At 59.1% G+C, this 19,616-nt stretch overlaps 1 protein-coding gene across 2 annotated transcripts in view; it reads right to left on the bottom strand.

Annotated features, from left to right (window-relative positions):
* Nucleotides 1–999: 999 nt before the first annotated feature.
* The window catches only part of Polr1a (RNA polymerase I subunit A), a 59,541-nt gene continuing 40,924 nt past the window's right edge, over nt 1,000–19,616 (bottom strand). Inside the window, exons 17-34 of one of the 2 annotated variants that reach the window (XM_005338444.5) lie at nt 17,851–17,933; nt 17,586–17,744; nt 16,285–16,383; nt 15,577–15,729; nt 14,466–14,548; nt 13,293–13,458; nt 12,337–12,558; nt 11,435–11,649; nt 10,016–10,183; nt 9,183–9,318; nt 8,618–8,775; nt 5,322–5,448; nt 4,638–4,748; nt 4,036–4,305; nt 3,350–3,550; nt 2,542–2,659; nt 2,048–2,212; nt 1,000–1,774 (exon numbers count right to left, since the gene is read on the bottom strand). In XM_005338444.5, coding sequence (XP_005338501.2) covers nt 1,674–1,774; nt 2,048–2,212; nt 2,542–2,659; nt 3,350–3,550; nt 4,036–4,305; nt 4,638–4,748; nt 5,322–5,448; nt 8,618–8,775; nt 9,183–9,318; nt 10,016–10,183; nt 11,435–11,649; nt 12,337–12,558; nt 13,293–13,458; nt 14,466–14,548; nt 15,577–15,729; nt 16,285–16,383; nt 17,586–17,744; nt 17,851–17,933 — 2,735 coding nt within the window. In that variant the 3' untranslated portion in view covers nt 1,000–1,673. The remainder of the gene's footprint in view (nt 1,775–2,047; nt 2,213–2,541; nt 2,660–3,349; nt 3,551–4,035; nt 4,306–4,637; nt 4,749–5,321; nt 5,449–8,617; nt 8,776–9,182; nt 9,319–10,015; nt 10,184–11,434; nt 11,650–12,336; nt 12,559–13,292; nt 13,459–14,465; nt 14,549–15,576; nt 15,730–16,284; nt 16,384–17,585; nt 17,745–17,850; nt 17,934–19,616) is intronic. The other variant, XM_078027929.1, reaches the window with a different exon arrangement.

Raw genomic sequence — 19,616 nt, 5'->3', positions numbered from 1 at the left:
ACTCTGAGAGGAAAGTAGGTATGAACATGGCCATGCTCGAGGCAGGGCCAGGGGGTGCCAGGAACTGTGGCTGGTTGGCCCCATTCATGGACGCCCTACAGTCTCCTGTTTCAGTTAGAACGACTCTGCAGCCTGATCCTCTTCCTTGGTCTTGGCGAAGCACCCCCAGGCCCAGGATGGCCCCTGCTGCCGACCAGTACCACCCATAGGCCACAATGGTCCTTGCCTCTTACCAGTACCACCACCTCCAGGGCCAGGACAATCCCTGCCTCTGACCAGCACCGCCCACAGGCCAGGATGGCCCCTGCTGTCGACCAGCACCACCCGCAGGGCAAGTGCACCCCAGGATGGCCCCATCTGCAGGGTGAGTGCACCCCAAGACAGCCCCTCATGCTGCCCGGCATCACCCACAGAGCAAGCGCTGATGGACGCAGGTGGCTCCCTAGGGACCAGGACCTCAGCAGAGTGAGGGTGTGCTGAACCTCAGCCTGCTCCTGCACCTCATGCCCAGGGCCTGGGTGGGCTGACACCTGGGAACACTCAGCTGTAAGATCACCTGGAGGTCTCCACTTAGCAGGCTGTCTCTCTTCAGGACAGGCCCCCACAGGGACCCCACTCCTGTGCCCAAGCCTTGCTGAGTCTGAAAGACCCCACCATGAGGTCCTGGTTTCCACTAGTTTTGCCTGTGTGGGCAGAGGTGGCACAGGTGGGTCCCACCACAGGTCGATGCCTGGCAAGGCCCACCTTGAACCCCTGACTACAGCCCAACATACTTCCACACCTAGGCTGGCCTAGGTCCTCCCACACGCTGTCCGGCACTGGTCTGCAAGGGGCACTGTAGGGGCAGGCGGGAGAGGCAGTGGGCTATATCTCCCAACACATTCCCAAACCAATGCAGGAGGAAGGCCCTGAGGCCCAACTGCCAAGAAATTCCTGCTTCAGACTTCTCAATTTCAAACACAGAAACCACAAACAGGGGAAAAAATTCTAGAAACAGTGTTTTTCCTTCCTCCCAACAGCTAGTCCACGATGTTTATTATCAAGCCTGAGCTGGAACACCAGACAAAAGCAGAAACTGCCTCTGGTGCCACCAAGCGCCTGCACTGGTCCTCTCAGTGGCTCTGGTCTGAAAAGGGTGCCTGCTGTAGTGCTGGGGGCACAGCTGGCAGAGCCCAGCCCCAGTGAGGAACTCGGGCTTGGTGGGAGTGAGCTGCTGGGCCCTGGAGAGGTGCTCCCAGCCGTGGGGCCAGTCTGGTCCCCACCCCAGGCACAAGGTGCCACGCTGCTCTCAGCCTGGAGTCCTGGAGCAGCAGTGTTCATGTTCCTGCTCCTCAGGAGACCCCAGAAATCTTGCCTGCAGTGACTGACCACTCGCAGCCAGGTCATCTTTCCTACTCTGGAAAACCCTTTCCAGTGAGTAACTGGGCTTGTCTGGGATTCTGCTGCCAGGTCTCCTGCAAGAAGAGGGAAGCCCTGGCCCCATGGGGACACAGGAGACATCAGGAACCTCGTTAGAGACCCCGAGATGGTAAGCAAGGATGAGTGCTGCTGGTGCCCAGCCCATGGCAAGCTGCTTTCTCTGCCCTGGAGCTGGAGCTTCTGGTGCTCTCGGGTGAGGGCCAAGCCATGCCCGTGAAGCCTCCTGGTGGGCAGCTGTGTAGCAGTGACCATTGCTACCTCAGGGGCTGCTTGAGCTCAAACAGGCCTGTTCCACCCTTGACGACCTTCCCGACCACGAGGCAGGCTGAAGGGGACCTCAGCTCGTCATGGGACCCTGCAAGAGACATGAAACCCATTTCAGAGGGCCGAGGGAAAGTTGGGTGTGAGGTGAGGGCACTGGGGACTCCACGTGAGGTGGTGTGACTGGGCCCAGGACCTGAGTCCCTGAGGCTGAGGTCATGTGTGTGGGTCTGCTCCAGGGGAAGCTTCAGGAAGGCCGTCCCATCTGCTGCCACCCTCTACCCTGAGCCCACCCTCGCATGCAAGGTGCAGTGGAAAGGTCCCCATGCAAGGCCAGGAGGCAGGCCTGGCACCAGCCTGCACTGACCCATCATGGTGGCCTGCTTCAGAAACTGGAAACTGGTCTCAAATGTCATCTGCTGGAGAGGAGAGGAGTTCGACTGGATGCCAAAGCGATTCAGGGGCTTGTAGACCCCCTCGAAGCACATGTAATCAGCAACCAGGGAGAGATGGCGAGGATCGACGGCAATGCCTGCGGTCAAGCAGAGACGGAGGATGCTGGCGAGACTGCCTCCAAGTCGGCATTGGGGCCTGGCCAACGCTGGGCTCTCCTCAGCTCCCTGTCCCCTCCTGCCTCCCACTCCCCCACAGCAGCGCAGGATGCGAGAACCAACCACAGTTCTCTCTGGGAAGGGAGCCCGGTGATAGGACAGGCCAAGCCCTGCAGGGAGCTCCCTAAAGAGATGGCAGACCAGACGCAGCCAGGGCCTCGGGTACCCACACCAGGTCTCCACCGGGGTGGGGGCTGGCTGCCAGCGCTCTGAGGGGCTGCACCCTGAAGGTCTCCCTAGGCGCTCGTACCATACACGGCAAATACGTCCTTGATCTCCTTCTCAATCACCCGCAGGGCAGCCTCGATGCCATACGCGCTGGCCATGGCGTGGATGTCGTTGGAGTAGAGGCGGCGCAGGTCCAGCACCTGAGAATAGAAGGAAGGAGTAGTGCTCTGACCCCCACCCTCGGAGCTGGTGGCTGGGTGCAGTATGGCAGGAGTCAGGAGAGGCAGGCTGGCCATGCTTCAATTGCTCGCTGTCACGACCAGAGTACGGAGGTTCAGGGCGGAGGGACCTCCTTCACTACTCCTCTAACACACCCTAGAGAAGGAGAGCCCCCTCAGCAGATGACTGCACAGGCCTCCTCAGGGTGCACAGCAGACAGGTCGGCCACGGGGTTCTGCAAGGCCTTGTCAAGGCCTGTGGCTCCAAGCCTCCTTCAGACACCCAGGCTGGAGGGGGCATGGCCTCAGCAGAAGCCACCGTCCACAGGAGCCAGGAGGGATAGGCACCTGCCTGGTCCTTGTTCAACACACCCTGCGAGGGAGCCACGTGGAGCCCCGAGGCTGGCTGGGGGAGTGTGGGCTCTTCCTGCTCAACCTAAGGCTCCTCAGACTTCGGAGAAACCCTGGTGCCCATGAGCAGGCAGGGGGTACCCAGGTGAGCAGGGCAGCAAAGTTTCTGACAAGTACTTTCAAAAGGTTGTAATCTCAAGAAATAAAATTGTACTCAGATGGGTCTGGGAAACTCGGTCTACTTAGCAGGCCGAGGAGGGGTGTGCCCAGGAGCCCCAGAGGGGGTGAGGGCGTACACAGGGTCCGGCAGGGGCACAGTACCTCAGCATACTTGAAAAGCTCTGGGAGGTTGATCCCCTCCGTGCTCAGCATGAGCTCCTTCCCGTTCCTACTGGAGGTCGTTTCACTCAGGAGGCACCTGGTGATGCCCCTGGTGGAGTAGACCACGGTGCTGCGGGCCAGGGATGCAAGCAGCGAGCCCATGTCAAAGTTGGCCTTCACCAGAGGCAGCTTCATGGTCACCTACAGCAAGAGCAGAGCTAGGTGGATGCTCGCAGCCCCAGGTGTGGCCAGGCAGGGGATGGTGCCTGGCCACAGGGCGCTGAGCCCCACCACCATGTTCCAGGCGGGACGCCAGAGGCGGCCAAGACTTAGGGGCACTCAACTGTACCCTGCTGCCTCTCAGTGGAACACCTCAGCTGGACCCAAGGGAGGATAGGGACATCTGCAGAGGGGTGGTGGCCAGGGTCCCTGGGGGGAGCTGATGGGTCCTGCTGCTGGGGGGAAGCAAGCCTCAGTGTCTGGGGGACTGTGCAAGGCCCCATGTGTAGAAGACATCGTCCCTGAGCCACCAGAGGAACGCGTGTGGGCCGTGCTTTTGGGTAGAGGTCTGTGTCACTTCCAGGTTCTGGAAGGGCCCTGGGATGAGGCCTAGAGGCCACAGGCTCTCAGGGACTGTGTGCAGGGGGAGCCCAACCTTGGGCTGGGCCCAGCTGGGCGCCGCTGACCTGGCACCACAGGCTCTCCGCGGTGTCATACTGGTAGTCCTCTATCATAGAGTGGGCCTCCCGCACAGCCTGCACTCGTCGCTCCATGGCCTCGGCTCCCTGGGGCCCTGGGCAGAAGGGAGGGCTCGGGGGTGCGTCCTCATTGGGGCCTGAGCCTGTGGCCTCATCTGGCTCACCGGCCTGGGGGCCACCTTCACCGGCGTCCCCTTCCTCCTGTGCGTCTTCCTCCTCCCCTTCCTTCTCCTCCTCCTCCTCGCTCTCGTAATCCACCTGGTGAAGATGACAGTGCACGGCTGCCACCAGGGCCCACCAGCCCTGCAGAGCTCGTGCCCCCTGCTGCCCACACTCCTAGCTCCCTTGCCCTTCCCCAGGCCACGCTCAGTCCTCTAGCCTGCCATGTCCTGGCAGGGACTGTGATGAGGACTGGCTGGGCAAGGGGTGCGCCATACCTGCACCATAACACGGAGATGGCCTGACATCTGCCCAGGCTTCCCTAGTTCTGGGGGTTTCCAGCACGACACAGGGTGAGGCCTGGGAGCTGGGGAGAGCCCTGGAATGTCGGGAACAGGGCCTCACCATGCTCGCCTTAGCCAAAGCCTCACCTCCTCCTCCTGCTTCTGCTTGCGCTTGGCATCGGAGGCGTCAGCATCCCCCTCCTCGGCATCAGCGTTCACGATGTCCCCTTCCTCCTCTTCCTCCCCTTCCTGCTCACCCTGCGGTTTGGGGCAAGGAGAGCAGTGATTGGCTCCAGTGCCCAGTGCTCTGGGGATCCATAGCCTCCGGCCTCCTCCTACAGCTCCTCTGGGCACCTGCTGCCCTGGGGGCCTGCCTCCTCCCTCATGCACCACTTCAAAGACGTGCACTTCCCCTTTCTCATGGTCCTGGGGATTGAGCCCGGGGGTGCTCGACCACTGAGCTGCACCCCAGCTCTTCTGCTCAGACAGGGTCTCGCTGAACAGCCCAGGCTGGCTCCAAGTCAAAGGCAGAGCAAAAAGAGGCCAGAAAAAGGACTTCAAAGGCTCAGTGCAGGCCAACACTTAACGCCCACCCTCAGGCTCCTAGAGAGCAGAGATGCATGTCCCCAGGCCCCAACCTAGGGCTGGCTGGGACCATCACATCCAGGAATAAACGTGGCTTGCTGGTGCTCAGAGACCAGCAAAAAAATGCCGAAGACCAGCCTACCTGGGGAAGTGCCCGCAGAGCACTGAGCAGGGACGGCCCTTCCCGGAGAAGACTTCGAGCCCGCCAGCACCCAGCCTTGGGTCTGGCTGTGTGGCCCCACTCACCCGCCTAGTCTCCGACTCCCCTGCGCCTTCCAGGTCCTGCTGTGTGGCTCTCCGAGTGTTCACGCTTCTGAAGCTGGAGTCCTTACTGTGCTTCTTTCTGACAGACTCCATCAGGAGCCTGAAGAACCTGTGGTGAGAAGGCGGCCACACGCCTCCATCAGCACCAGCATGCCTGCCCTCCCCTGACTGCCAGGCAGGAGGTGAGTGATGCCCACAGAGACAGCACCCAGCAGAGCCAGCCTCTCCTGTCTGCTCGCTCTGCCCTCATCTGAGTGGCACTCAGCATGTCAGGAAGCACCAGCCCCATGGCAATGGGCCTGCTCTGCAGAAGGTGCTGCTGGACCCAGTGTCACGGCTCTGAGGTGACACTCCGCAGGCTTTCACTCACTCCCTGTATACCTTTGCCAGGGGAGCCTCGGTGGCTTTCATTTAACCAGGATGCCAGAATTGGCTGTAGGTCAGGACCCAGTGGCACCAGGACCTTCCCTGCCTCTCCCCGAGCAGCATCTCCAGAACCCACTCCGACCAGAGGAGCTGCTCCTGACTGCGAGAAGGAAGGCCTGGGACAAGTGACAACCTGTTCTGTGGCAACCAACCATGTCTATAGGCTGGAAGCAGGTCAGTATGACCAAAGTCAACGGTCACCCAGAGGCTGGGGCCTTGCCTCCAGTCACTACTTAGAGGGTCCCTCAGGGCCTTGCTTATCCTGTCCCCACAGGAGCTTTTCATCAGACCACTGAAGCACACCCAACTGGGGGACAAAGCCTGCACATCCAGCCAGGGGTCCACTTGAGCCCACCCTGAGTTGGCCCAGGGCAAGGCAGGGATGGCAAGATGGGCTCCTGGCCTGCAAGGAGCTTCAGAGGCTGCTCTGCTGAACAGCAGTCACTGCGTCATCTCTCAGGTGACCCTGAGCTGTCTAGACTGTGGTGGCCTTAGCTCTGAAGCCACCTCCCCAGAAGGCTGCTGGCCTCAGCCCCAGGTGTTGTGGGGCCTTGGCTCGCAGCCCACCTGCTGGAGGCACCACTCCTCAAGGCGAGGTGGGACTGCCGACGTAACTCCTAAGCAGCCTCCCTGGCCCCAGCCTGAGCTTAGCCTCCCTGACCTCCATCCCCGTCTCCAGCGACCAGGACTGGTTGAGGGAAGTGGACGGGCCACCGGGCAGCACATGGAAGGCGTGCTACAGGACGTTTTCCTGGTGTGCATATGCTCTGCCTCTGTGACTGCCCAGAGCAAGGGAAGCGATGGCCCGTGGTGACAGCTTCCAAGGTCAGCTGTCAGTGAGCAACTGAAGGGAGCTTCCCACCCCACACAACTGATAACACACTGGGAACATGACCCTCGGCAGTGTCCACAGAGGCCTGGCTACGGCCAGCACTGCTGCTCGGAGAGTCAGACTTAGCAGAGACACCAGCTGGGACCAGAGGCCAGGGTCGACAGCTCTCTGCTTCACCCTTGGTCTGCTTTCCAGACGGTTCTCAGAGTCTCAAACCAACAGGCACCCGCAGAACGGGCCACTGCTCAGGCATCTCCCTCCAGTGATGCATCCCTGTCTTGGTCCTAGAGCTGGGAGGGAAGGGGAGAAGCCAAAGGAAAGGGGGAGAGGGAGCAGGGAGGAAGTGGAGCGAGGAGGGCAGCCCCAGGGAGGCTGGATCTTCTGAGTGTACTCGTGGCCCCTGGGGTGTCCTGAAGGCTCTCTGAGGCGGTCATACGGCTGCATCCCTGCAAACCGCAGGCCAGACACAGCCTGCTCCTTCTCTATCTTTGCCTGGGCGTCCGGAGCCCCTCTGCTGGAGTCACCAGGACTACTGCCCCTCAGAGTACCCGCATTGGCCGGGTCCATCACAGCTTTTCAAGTGCACAAGCAAAACCCAACTTGGAGCTCAAAAAAATCCTTCACTTCTGAACAAAGCAGGGCCGTCACTTACAGGAAGAAATAAACACAAAAAACAAAGCGTGATTTACTCTATCCACTTCCAAGAGGCACCACCAGCAGAAGGAGCTCAGTCTGTCCTGGGGAGGCCAGGGCCTCAGGAGAAGAGGGCCGGCCTGCCCACTCACCCTCGTGGACTATGCTCCTAAGTCCCACTTCTTAGAAAAGGACTTCCAGGACAGCACAGAACCCGGCCATACCTGCTCCTCTGCCGATGGGCAAACTGGCAGGCTGGAGCCTGCATAAAGACTGCCTGGCGGAGTAAGCCTCCTGCCCGGGGAGGACGCTGCTGTAGGGGATGCCCAGCCAGGGACTATCCACAGGGCTGAGTGCACACCCAAGATGGCTATCCCCACAGCCCCTGCCCTGAATGCCACAGGGCCAGTGTACAGGGCCACCTAGTCTTTAGGGCACAGGGAGGTGGGGGCCAAGAGAAAGAGAAGAGCGTGGGTGGAGGGCAGGGAGCGCGCTCCTTTGCTTGCCACTGCCTTACACGTGAGAGCAGCTCTGGGAGCACCCGGGAGAGGTTGGGGCTAGAGCCAGCGGCCAGGGGCAAAGTCAGGGGATCTGTGTAGGCCTAGCAGCCTTCGTAAAATGGGAATTAGTTGGTGGTATTTCTAAAAGCAAAAGCATGTGATCATATCACCAAGGAAAATTTAAAAAGGAGGAAGGCTTTTTTGTTTCAAAAATCAGAAAATCTGGCCACGTCTGGCCTGTACCTGCAAGGCATAGCCACTCACTAAGACAGCCTGCACACTCAAGCCTGCATGGGCCTCCCACCTGTCCTGACACCAGCACTCTTGGCATATGGCCTGTGCCCTTCTCTCCTTCATCTGATACAAATATGTACACGTGCTATTTAGTTTTGCAGTCCGAGAGATCCAGCCTACGCCTTTCCAATGTCCAAGGAAGTTCATTCCCGTGACCAGCAGGGGCCAGAGGCTCTCTGTGATACTGGTGGCAATCCTGGTTACAGAGGTGGGCTCCTGGGCAGCAAGGCACTGCTGGGTGCTCACCAGGCCTCGCTGCTGCGTGTACCCACAGCTCACCCAACACCAACACCACGCTGGCTCCTCCTCTCTGCTGGGCACAGTTCCACATCTCCATGCTACAGTGAGATGAACTGCTCCCGCCCCTTGGCACAGGAGACAACCCGGGTTCAGGGATTATAAGGGCCAACAAGGTCTTTGGGTCATCCCCACAAGCCAGACTGGACAAGGGTTCCAGATTAAGTGGCAAGGCCCGCTCTTTTCCTGAACACTTCCTTCTAGGGCTCAATGGACAAATGCACCCCACCCCTGGAGCCTTGGAACAGGATTGTTCTTGGGCCAAGGTCAGTTACAAAGATGGCCTGAGCCCTGACCTCGTTTCCATGAAGTGCAGGATGTCCTCAGGCCTCAGGCACTTCTCCTGCTTGTAGTACTCATGTGGCAGGAACTGGAACCGCAGCTGGTACACCCGGAATTTGTTCTGTTTTTCTCCCATACAGAAGGACTCCTGGACGTCAACTTTCTGCAACACCTAGAACCAGATGACATACGGACCTGACTTGTCCCAGCCCCAGTGACCACACTGCAAACAGGAAACCTAGTAGGTTCTGGGGGGGACAGCAGCTGGGCCACAGGCCAAAATTCTAAGGAAACTCCAGTGAGCTCTGCTAGCATGGATCCTTGGGGGTGGCGGGAGTGGACTCCAGCAGCTTCCATAGGTCGGCGGGGCCTCAAGGCCCAGGCTCCTGCAGGGCTGGTGAGCCATTCTTGTGGGGACATGGGGTGCCCTAGAACTAATGGTTATCTCCAGAGCCTCCTAATTCATCCTGCTCAGCACCTGGTAGAGATAGCATCTCTCCCACTGCTGGGACCACAGCCGAGGGCTGAGCAGCTGGGATGGTCTCTCTACCCTGAGTGCAGCTGGGCTGAGTCAGTTACCTCCTCTAAGCACACCCTGGTGAGCTGCTTCTTCAGGCTCCTCACTTTCCTTAGGGCTTTCTTGGTGTTGAACACGGGCACACTCATCATGGGTGTCTTGATGTTGGCGCTGGCCACCATGAGAATCTCCCTCAACCTGTCACAGAACAAGGGCCCAATTGCTCATGACAGGTAACCAGATTCCTTGTTTGCATGAAGCTTTTTCTAGAAACATCAGTGGTGTGCTGGGATGGGAGTGGCTTTGCAATCTCATTGAGCAATATGCTGAACCAGACCCCAGCTCCTGCCTGCTGTGAAACAGTGAGGGACTGTCGAATCTCTCTCAAGGGTAGGGCTGAGCCTATCTCTTGCAGGGTGACTGGGACACAGGGCACTTAGCCAGCCTTCAGGCCCGTCTAGCATGTCCATCAGGCCTCGTTCACTCCGCAGGCTGGAAGCCATCAATGAGAGTGCAGGATGGCGAACTGACTCATATTTTCCCCCTGCCTGGTGGCTGTCTTACCGCAGTATGCACGCATGCACCTGGCAGGTCAGGGTCAGGGTGAGGGTCAGGGTCTGGGTCAGGGTCTACATGTGAGGTGTTCCTGGAGCTGGGCAGCAAAATGGCCCTGTGCAATTCCACAAGAAGGCCCAGAAACCTGAAACAGGACTGGCAGAGAAGCAGCGGCGATCCTCAAAGGCCGAGGTATCCGTCTGGCCACAGAAACCAGACCAGCTCTCCTAGTTCCAGTGATGACCTCTACTTTGACAAGACCCTGTCTGTCACATGCTCGCTCACTCTCACGAAGTAGCCTCTTCCGTAGAGGGCTAGCCCTACACCCTTGTGCCCGCACCTTGGGATACCCAGGGTGACGTTCATCTCGCCTCTGCCTGCAAAGTGGAAGGTGTTCAGGGTCATCTGCGTGGACGGCTCCCCGATGCTCTGGGCGGCCAGCAGGCCCACAGCCTCACCCGGGTCGCAGAGCGAGCGCTGCCATTTGAGATGCAGCAGGGTCCTCAACCTGGAGGTGGACAGGGCAGGCATGCAGTGGCCACAGTGCCAGAAGCCTCTTTCTAGGCTTCCTAGGTGAAAGATCCCATTAACCTCTGGGTCCTGGCTAGTGACCTTGCAATGTCCTAAAATTACATGATGACGTCTCCAGCTGGGGGTGCAGCACCAGACATTCATGAGAACGTCACACATCCACCCAGACCAGTGACTGCAGGTCCCCTCGGCTCTGAGGACTTGTGGCTCATCCTTCATTCCTGTTCCCCATTGGCACGTCTGGAGAGGGCCGAAGCTTCCTGGTCCAGACAGGAGAGGTCAGGAAGGTTCACAGGGCACCAGGGGCAGGAGGAGCTCCATTACTCAAGTGGCTGCAGACCACACGGGGATAGCCATGCTGTGCTTCTGCTGACCATGCCCAGGCAGGACAGGGCTTGACAGAGGCGGTATGGGCTGCTGCGGGTGAATGGGGGTGTGCAGCAGGCAGCAATAAAGCTGCACCTCCTGGTAAGTCCTTCCAGGCCCTTCCTGAGCTGCAGGGACAGCCTGGCTGGTGGCTGAGGTAACCATGTCACAGTCCATATGGAGAATCTGGTCCCCCCAAATCCTCCACTGCTCCCCACCTCCTGGCCAGTGTGAGCCCACTCCTGACCCCACCAGCCTGGGCATGTGCTTCACCAGGGAAGATGGCCTCAAGGTCCTCAGGAAGCTGATGGGAACAACCAGGACCAACGTCTATTAGGCACTCCTGGGCCCTTCTGATGCAGTGACCCATCATGCTGGCTCACTCAGCCCATGGGCTGTCTCCCTTTCTGCAGAATCCCTCTGAGCTGAGGCCTCCCCTCAGCCCCTTCATAGGCCAGAGATCTGCAGCTCAAAGGATCACTGCGGTCACGGGATCCATGTCCTCATGGAAAGCTGAGGACAGTATCCCTGGGCAGTGAGTGACTCACCCAGGGCCACAGAGTGCCCAGGAGCAGAACAGACTGACCCTGACTCTTAGCCACGTCTACCCTGCCAAATGGAGCGTCATTTCTGCAGATCTCTGTCCCAGTGGTGCCCCTTTCAGGTACTGGTCCAGACGAGAGGAGTGCTCTCTGTCCTGCTCTGGCCAGCCTCAGGGCGTAATTGGTGCCCTTGGGGTCTTGCCTCCCTCCCTCCTGCTACAGGCAACCTTGGAGGCAGCCCTCTTCCTAGGCTGGGTGGGGAAGGGCCTGAGAGGCAGAGCTCCTCCCATAGGCACCAGGCAACAAAGCAAAGTCGTCACCTGTCCAGAGAAAGCTCTGATTTCTTGTAACTCTTTTCTGTTTCAAGTGCCCATTCTTGACTGTAGTCATCAATCTTTTTTTCAAAATGTTCTGACACAGACGCCAAGTAGATATCTGGGCGCCAGACAGACAGACTGGGGTCAGGACAAGGGGCCGCCTTCCTCTGGTACTTCTGCTGGCTCTTCTCATCTAACTCGTACCACATCTGCAACACCTGTAGGAGGGCAGGAGGGGTCTCAGCTGCGGGAGGGCTCTCTTGGGGTTCCAGTGGCATGGGGGCTTAAAGGCCCTGGTTCCAGGAGAATGAGCCTGCCTGTGTGAGGTCAGAAGCACCCCGACACTTAAAACGAGACAGCCCTCTGTGCAGAGCCCACTGCGTGACCATGACCAGGGACTCTTTGTCCTGGCTGCAGGCACAGGCAGAACGCCTCCAGCGTTTACTGCCCAACTGCGACTCCTCTATGAAGTCAGAAGGGCAGTGAGAGGCCCAGGAAAGGCCGAGACGGGCCTGCCCTGGGCCAACCACACCGAGGCTGCAGAGGAGGCCTGGTCAGGTCCTCCCACACGGGTGTCCCCAAGGCAGAGAGCCGGCTTCTGGCTCCCAGGTGTGCTCTATCACAGGAGGATGCAGCAGCATACAGAGAGAGCAGGGAGAGGCCCTGGGCACCACTGCTGTCCCTCCCAAGGTCCCACCAGGGCCCGCCTCCAATATCTGCACCAGCCCAGGAGAACCCTGAGCCCCAAGACACCCTGTCAGAGACCCAACTTACTACCCAGTGAGTGCCACTTGGTCTTGGCCTTGTCACCTCACGTCCTCTCAGGAGCATCCCTCACCCTCAGCCCTGATGGTGCCCAGAGCCTGGCAATGCTAGGCGCTGGGGACACAGCACCCTAGCGTCACCTGCTGGGCCTCTGGGCTGCGACCATTCCTGTTCTCGCCTTTCAGGTTCAGCGCCCTCACAGCGTCCTGGACCTTCTGGGAATAGCTCAGGAAGGCTCCCCTCCTCAGCAGCCCGCTGGAATGCCTGCTGTGCCATTTTTTGATAGCTCTGAAGTGGCGGAGGGCCTTTTTGGGATCTGCTCTGGATAAGACTTCATGGAGGTGCTTGGATCTCATTATCACCTGATGACGAAGACAAAGGACACAGGTACCGTGAGGGACGAGGGGTAGCAGAGGGCCTGAGCACAGCCTCCTGGGGCCCCAGGGAGCCTTCAAAGTGCCCCCACGAAGACGAAGCACCACTGGCAATCAGGGCCTCAGTGTGTTAACAGAGCCTGGGGGGGGGAAGGGCGGTGTCAGGAGCCGCAGGCATGCAGGAGGGACTGGCATGCTCAGGACCCTCCAGGAACAGGGGGAGCCTCTGGGAAGAAAATGTGGGGACAGGGATGGCCCCAGAGAGGCAGGACTCTGCACCCAAGCATTCTTTCAACCCTGCTATCAGCCCAGCACTCTTAGAGGGCTTGGCTGTTTCTGCTCCCAATCTGCACTAAGGGATGCTGAGTCAAAGGCAATGGTCACTACTGGGCCACGTGGAAATGAGTGCTGGGGCCTGCGTTCAAAGGCTGCCTCTGCTGTAAGATGGGCAGGCTACTGCCTACCTTCCCAAGCTGTGGTGAGGCCGCCCCTGGACAGTATCCACCGAGCACTGTAGCTCAGGACCTGGTACACAGCACCTGCCTCCACCCCGCGGCTATGGCACCTTCTCACGTGATCCAGGTCACAGGGCTCTGAGATCCTGCTTTATAGCCCTCCCACTGGACTCCAGAGGCCACACGGCCATGGCGGCACCCAGGGTGCTCAGGCCCTCAGATCCCGAGTGCAGCCAGGGCAGGCCCGGGCAGTGGGCCTGGCACTACCTCGTAGTTGCTGGCCAGGAAGGGGAACTGCTTAGGCTGCAGGAACTGTGTCTTGGGGATGTCCAGACCGTCCTCCCCATACAGGAACTGCACCACGCTGCCATCGCTGTCCCGGACCGTCAGATCGTACTGGACTACCAGCCCCTCCAAGTGTTTGATGATGCACCTGTCAGGAGGCCACCTGAGGGCCAGCTCTGCAAGGGCTGGCCACACAGCCCTGCTGCTAGCACCCACCCTGCACCCCAACAGCCAGCCTGCCTGCACCCTCTCTGCTGGCAGTGCCCCCGCAGAAGCCTGTGCCTGGCCTCCATGGCTCCTGCCCTTCTCTTCCAGCAGGGCCTGGTTCCTCCTCGTGCGCACTCTGACGTCAGTGGGCCTTGGGGCTCCTGCCCACACATGGAGCCAGGCAGGACCAGACCTGCCTAACCACTCATGTCCTGGTTTTCCTAGACTACACGTGTGTTTTTGAGTGGCTGGGGATGGAGGCAGAACTGCTGCTCAGGAAGGAGTGGCTGTGCGGCCAAGCCATGGAGCGTGGCCACCGAGCCTGGGTGCACTGAGCACTCCCCACTGCACGCAGGCTCCTCCCCAAAGGCCACTTCAACTCTACTCTCCCCTGTAGCCTCTGGAGCCAGGGGGAAGCAGAAGGAAGGGCAGAGCTAGAGCCTGCAGGAACAGCCCCACCCTGCTGGCCAATGGGGCTCCCTCAGGACCCAGCCTGAGCACTCTCTACTCCCAGCCCAGGTCCCAGCAGGGGGTTCTCTGGGCATAGAAGGTCCCCAAGGGAGGGTCCCTGGAAGGCAGGGCTCTGCCACCTGTCCTGCTGGCTCTTTGGAGTAAGGACTCGTCTGGACTTGATCTTCGACTCCTACATGCCCATCGTGGTGGGATGAGGACTCCCTGTCCCCTTTCCAGGCAGGGGAAGACACCAAAGGGACACCTAGGCCCAAAGGGACACCAACTGCAGGCTCAGAGGCAGGCATAGCTCATTCCCACTCAAGATCCTTGCCGGCACCCATGTCCTCAGGGATGGCAGACCAGTAGGTGGGAAGGACACCTACTGGTGCGCCTGGCCACCCTGGAGAAAAAAGTTGTCATGATCCCAAGAATCGTCCTCGAAGGTGGAAGCAAGGCCCTGGGATGCAGGTCTTGCTGTAGGCACACGGTTCTCACCTCTGCAGATAGCCGGAGCGGCTTGTCTTGACTGCTGTGTCCACCAGGCCCTCACGCCCCGCCATGCAGTGGAAGAAGAACTCCTGCGGGAGAGCGGGACAGGAACACTACAGGTACTGAATGTGCGCTTGGGGACCTGTGGCCTTTCCTGATGGGTGTCTCCCTCCTTCCCCAGTCTCTAGGGCTCTTGGCACTGGACAGCTCCAGTGGCCTCTGCCTCTTCCTGCCCATGGCAGGATCAGAAGCATCAGCTCCCTTCCTCAGGACAGGACCCCACATCCTACTTGGCACTGTCTGCCCCACGCCCGTTCTACCTTCCACCCCAATAGGCAAACAGAGTAGTGTGGCATGCTCCAAGCTTCTGGAAGCAGCCCACAGTCAGAGCTCATCACCGCTGTCCTCAGCCCACCCCGCAGGAGCTGGGGAAGGCAGTGGCTTCCTGACCCCACTCCTACTCTGTCACATACAGCAATGCTGGCCACCACCCACTAGGAGGACTCTGCAAGCGCTCGGGGCTGCAGCCTACGAGCGCCTCCAACATCCCTCACCAGAGACCACGATGGCCAGGAGAGCCTGGGGGCCTCCGTGGCCTTGGATGACTGGCACTGGATGGCGGTCTGCCCTGGTGGCCTGACACACGGGGATTGAAAGGCACTAACACCCAAAGCTGCTCCACTGAGGTGGGGAGCAGAGGGAGCTTCCCTTCCAGAGGAGGACTGGGCATGTTCCCTTGCCAGCACCTCCCGCCGTGAAAGAGCCCAGGGAGGGATGGGGGCTTTGTGTAACAGACCTGCATGTGGTTCCCTGTGGCAGCCCAGGCTCCTGGGAAGACAGAGGCCCCCTCCTCCAGCTCTTATGGCAGCCGAGAGGATTGGAGAGGCTGTGTGGCCGTCCTGGGCACCTCCTCGTTATGGGCATGCCTCTACTGGGTTAAGTTCCGCCCCCCCTCACCCCCAGGGTCGTGTCCTCCGGGCCCTCAGGTCTGGTGGGCAAGTAGCAAGTAGCCTGACATTGTCCTTGGCCACTCTCATGTAAAGCCATGGTTGGGGCCCGGGTCACTCGGCACTGAGTCTAGGAATAAGGAGATGGCACACGGGAAACCCACACATACGGAAGGCTGAATGCCGGTGAGGAACCTCCCAGTGACGAAGCCGCCAGCCCTGGGGGTGAACCTGTAGGGCTCGAAGCAGGGCAGCGACTTGCCGGACGCCATCAGTGGGGGCCTCCGCCCCTCTAGCTCGATCTGTCCCAGCAGGCATGAGATCTGGGGAAGGAGACCAGGCCGACTCAGGACGGGGCGGGACACCTGGGAAGCTGCCACCTCAAAACACGGCAGCTGAGTCCCCTTTTCCTGACTGAGGTAGACTTCCACATCTGGGCTCACGGAAGGAGTAAGGCTGGGAAGGAAGCTGCCTCCAGAATCACCACTGCATGTGGAGGGTCTGTGGTGCTGGTGGGAAGTGTAGGAAGCAGCAGTGCACTGTGACCCTCACCCTAGGTCCAGGGAACCTCAGGCGATGGACGTGCTGGCTGAGGGCATGCCCCATGAGGGCGCAGTGCTGGGGCTTCCCCACCGACTGGGCCTTCCAGAGGGCCCTTGGTCACTTCACCCTCTTGCTGTTCACCACTCACCCAGGGACAGGGTGCTGCAAGACCCACTCAAGTTCGGGTTTTTGAAGGGGACTCAGCTTATGATCTGTCAGGAGTGGTGTGTTTGTGTGTGACGAGTCGCTGCTCTGCACCTCACTCCTTCAGGCTCACCACGTTCTATGTGGAATGTGGAGCCGCCCACTGCCAGCAGCCCACCCTCTGTGCCCACCTGCATTGTGTTCACGGTTGACCCTTTGGCCCCCGACTGCACCATCATCTGCAGGTTGTTCTCTGGGAACTGCCTGTGCAGGCCAAGAGGCATACACGCCTGTGGAGGGAAGCGGGTGCGTCAGGGCTCCTCCACCTCCTGCCCCATCCCCGGAATCAGGTGGGCCCTGGAGCGGAGGCCATCTGCTGGAACACGTGCCAGGCACAGGCTACGCCCTGCACAGGGCAGGGGAAGCCTCAGTGGGCTTCCACCCGCATGCTGCCCCCACCTCGGCCCTTGGCCACCTCACGTCCCCAGCCAGGAGTGGCGGGCTCTATTCACTGGTCAAAGAGAAGCAGGAGGAGGTGCCATCAATTGGTGGCTCTAAAAAGGTACTAGGTGGGCATAAAATCGAGGCGATGCCCTGCTAGGCCGACCCAGTCCTCACCACCAGGTAGACCACTGGTGTCATACTGTGTCCACATGAGCACCCAGTGGGGAGCCTGACTATGGCTCCAAGGCCAGCAGATGCTGGCAGACCCACAGGAGGGGACATGGGAAGATGCCAAGGGCACCTGAAGCCCAGCCCAACATGGAGGGGCAGAGCCTGGGTGGGAAAACCAGGAAGGACAGGAAGTGGGGACAACAAGCCACCCAAGGCCACTTCTGACGATAAGTCCTCCAGCCCAGCCTTCTCAGTCAGGGAGCTGCGCCTCCTGGCCCTGGCCCTGCTGAAGGCGCCCAGAACACCACCTCTCGTGTGCAGGGGCCCACAGACAAGGCTGGCGTGAGCTGGGGTAGGCCTCGTCTCTTCCTTACTGCAGGGCCAGGGAGCCGGGCCACAGCCCCACTGCCAGGGGCCTGGTATGGCTTCCTATGCACAAGCTCCTGCTCTTCATGTCCACTTCCAGGCCAGGCCCCAAGCAGGCTGCCCCACATGCACCTATGGGCACATGTGAGCACTGAGCAGTCGGACCTGGAGCAGGTTTCTCTCTGGTGCTGCTGCACCCTGCATGTCCATCTGTCGCGGCCCACAGGAGAGACCCCCTTCAGATCCCTTCGATATCGTCACTCCATAAGAAATACTGCACAAGTCAGTCCCTCTCAACGCCAGTCCAAGGCCTTCCCAGGCCTGCCAGGGAGGCAGGACATGGTCCTGGGCTCTTCAAACAATGGATTCTGCCATCCCACCTCAAATCCTAACCAGTCACCTCTTAAACAGTCATCTGCCCCAAAGAATCCTGAGTGACAACCAAATGGAATTAAAAAAAAAAAAATAGCATTCAAACAAGTGGGGACAGTCCATGCACCTCCAGGCTGACCTTGTTAATCTCATTGCTGTAGCGGTTGACTTCCTCCTTGAACTTCAGATCGATCATGTTAAAATCCCTCTGGTCCTTGCCCAGATGGGCATCCTGCCACTTCCCTTGGACCTCATCACATGACGCGGCTTCTGGCAGGTTTAGTGCAGCCCGGACAGCCTAAAGGAAGTGAGGACATGCGGGGATGCAGTCAGATGAGGAGGTGTGGGTTTCATTCTGCAGGACTCTGGCCCAAGGGCAGGCCATGGCCTCCCAGCCCACTTACCTGGGGCCCACAGTGGGTGGATTCCTCAATAATCCTACGTCTCTTCACATCCGCCTTTGGCCTAACCAAAATGTCTTCCACACCTGTGACATGAAACAGACATGCTCAGGGTGGAGAGCCCGTGAACTGGGGGATGTTCTGGGCCAAAGCCAGACACAGGAGCGCTGGGCACATGGTATCTCAGATCGCCACTATCTCCGACCTTATCATCTTTTTCTCACGAGTGACAAAATAGGCTGAGACCTGAGTCCCCAACTTGTGCTTGTAGACACCCATTCTTGTGCTGTCACCCAGTAAGTCCCTGTTAGATGGACATGAGGGGGTTTGGGATAGGAAGCTAGGTTTAGGGGTAGAGGAAGGATTGGGAATATCTCCACAAGGGCAGCAGCCTCATGTCCCGGTCTACCTGTATGGTGACTGTGATGTGCAGGCACAGAGTGTCTAGCCTGAGCCAGGCTCCCCCATCCCTGCCACAGCAGCCTCAGGAGGCCAAAACTGGTGATTTCACTCAGGTCTACCCTAGGGCCCCTGGGCTATAGAGCTGCTCACACCGGTAGAGCTCCCTGCCCACTTTACCACATTTTGCCTCCACCTGTAAGTGCAGCAGGACCCCAGAGTCCCCCGGCCAACATCTGAACAGGAAGGCAAGCACTGACCACTCAGAACTGGGCTCAGATGTCTGCAAAGTCTGATGTGATGGCCTGAGACCCGGAGGCCTGAGACATGAGACCTGGAGACCTGGTGGCCTGAGACCTGAGGATTTGAAGCACGGAGCCTGGAGACACGAAGCCTGAGACACGAGGGTGTGCAGAGAACCCGAGTGGGTGGGGAGGAACACATACTTCAAGAAGCTGTGACCAGGAGTGGGCCTACTATGGGTTCTCCAGGCCACCTTGCCCAGGCGACAGCTGGCCCACCCATTCAGAGCCCTGTCCCCAATAGGTCTCTAGCATGTGTGGTCACCGCATAGCTGTGTTCTATGCCAAGCCAAACAGGGCTGCTGGCCTGGTCCTTGGCTGCAGCTTCCACCCAGAGAGCTCTTAATTCTCTGGCCAGCAGACAATCCCACTTGTGCCAGGCCACTGGATGAAACGGGTTCCAAGGCTTCACGCTGTACCTTCCTGGAGACCCTGGGGCCTCCAGTGTAGTTTCCAATGAGAAGACGGTGACCAGCCCATCACAGGAACCAGGATGGGGACGGTGCCTCTCAGCTCAGGCAGACCAGCAATTTGCAATCCTCATTCTGATAGATCAACTGGACATATGGGCCCAGACACCTGTCCCAGGGTCCTCATTACCACAATGGCCTGAAAACTCACACCAGCCTAAATGTATGGTGACAGGGATGGCATAATCACCCCACAGGACAGCCCAGCCTCTGAGTTCTGTGGCCTCCGCCAGTTGCAACCACAAATATCTGAGGAAGAAATAATTACACCTATAGGAACAGCCACAGAGGCTTCCAAAGCAGCCTAACAGCTGTTCAGACGTCACTTACGCAGCAGAAGGTATCTGAACTCTGAGATGGTTTCAAGTCTAGGGGAGGATGCACGTAGGTTATATGGAAACACCACACCACTGCACATGAGGAGCATCTGTGGATTTTGCTATGGGGGTCAGCAGCTTGGAACCAATATCCCTCAAATACTGAAAAACAAGTAAATATCCACACTAAAGGAATGACTTGTAGTCACTAGTCATGAGGGTGTGGATTGATAATAGTTGACTCCAAAGGTCATTTTAAAATATATTTGGAGTGGTGGTAG

The sequence above is a fragment of the Ictidomys tridecemlineatus genome, chromosome 12 (genome assembly GCF_052094955.1).
Source record: "Ictidomys tridecemlineatus isolate mIctTri1 chromosome 12, mIctTri1.hap1, whole genome shotgun sequence".
NCBI classification, from domain to species: Eukaryota; Metazoa; Chordata; class Mammalia; order Rodentia; family Sciuridae; genus Ictidomys; species Ictidomys tridecemlineatus.
This window is presented reverse-complemented; position numbering and strand designations above follow the sequence as displayed.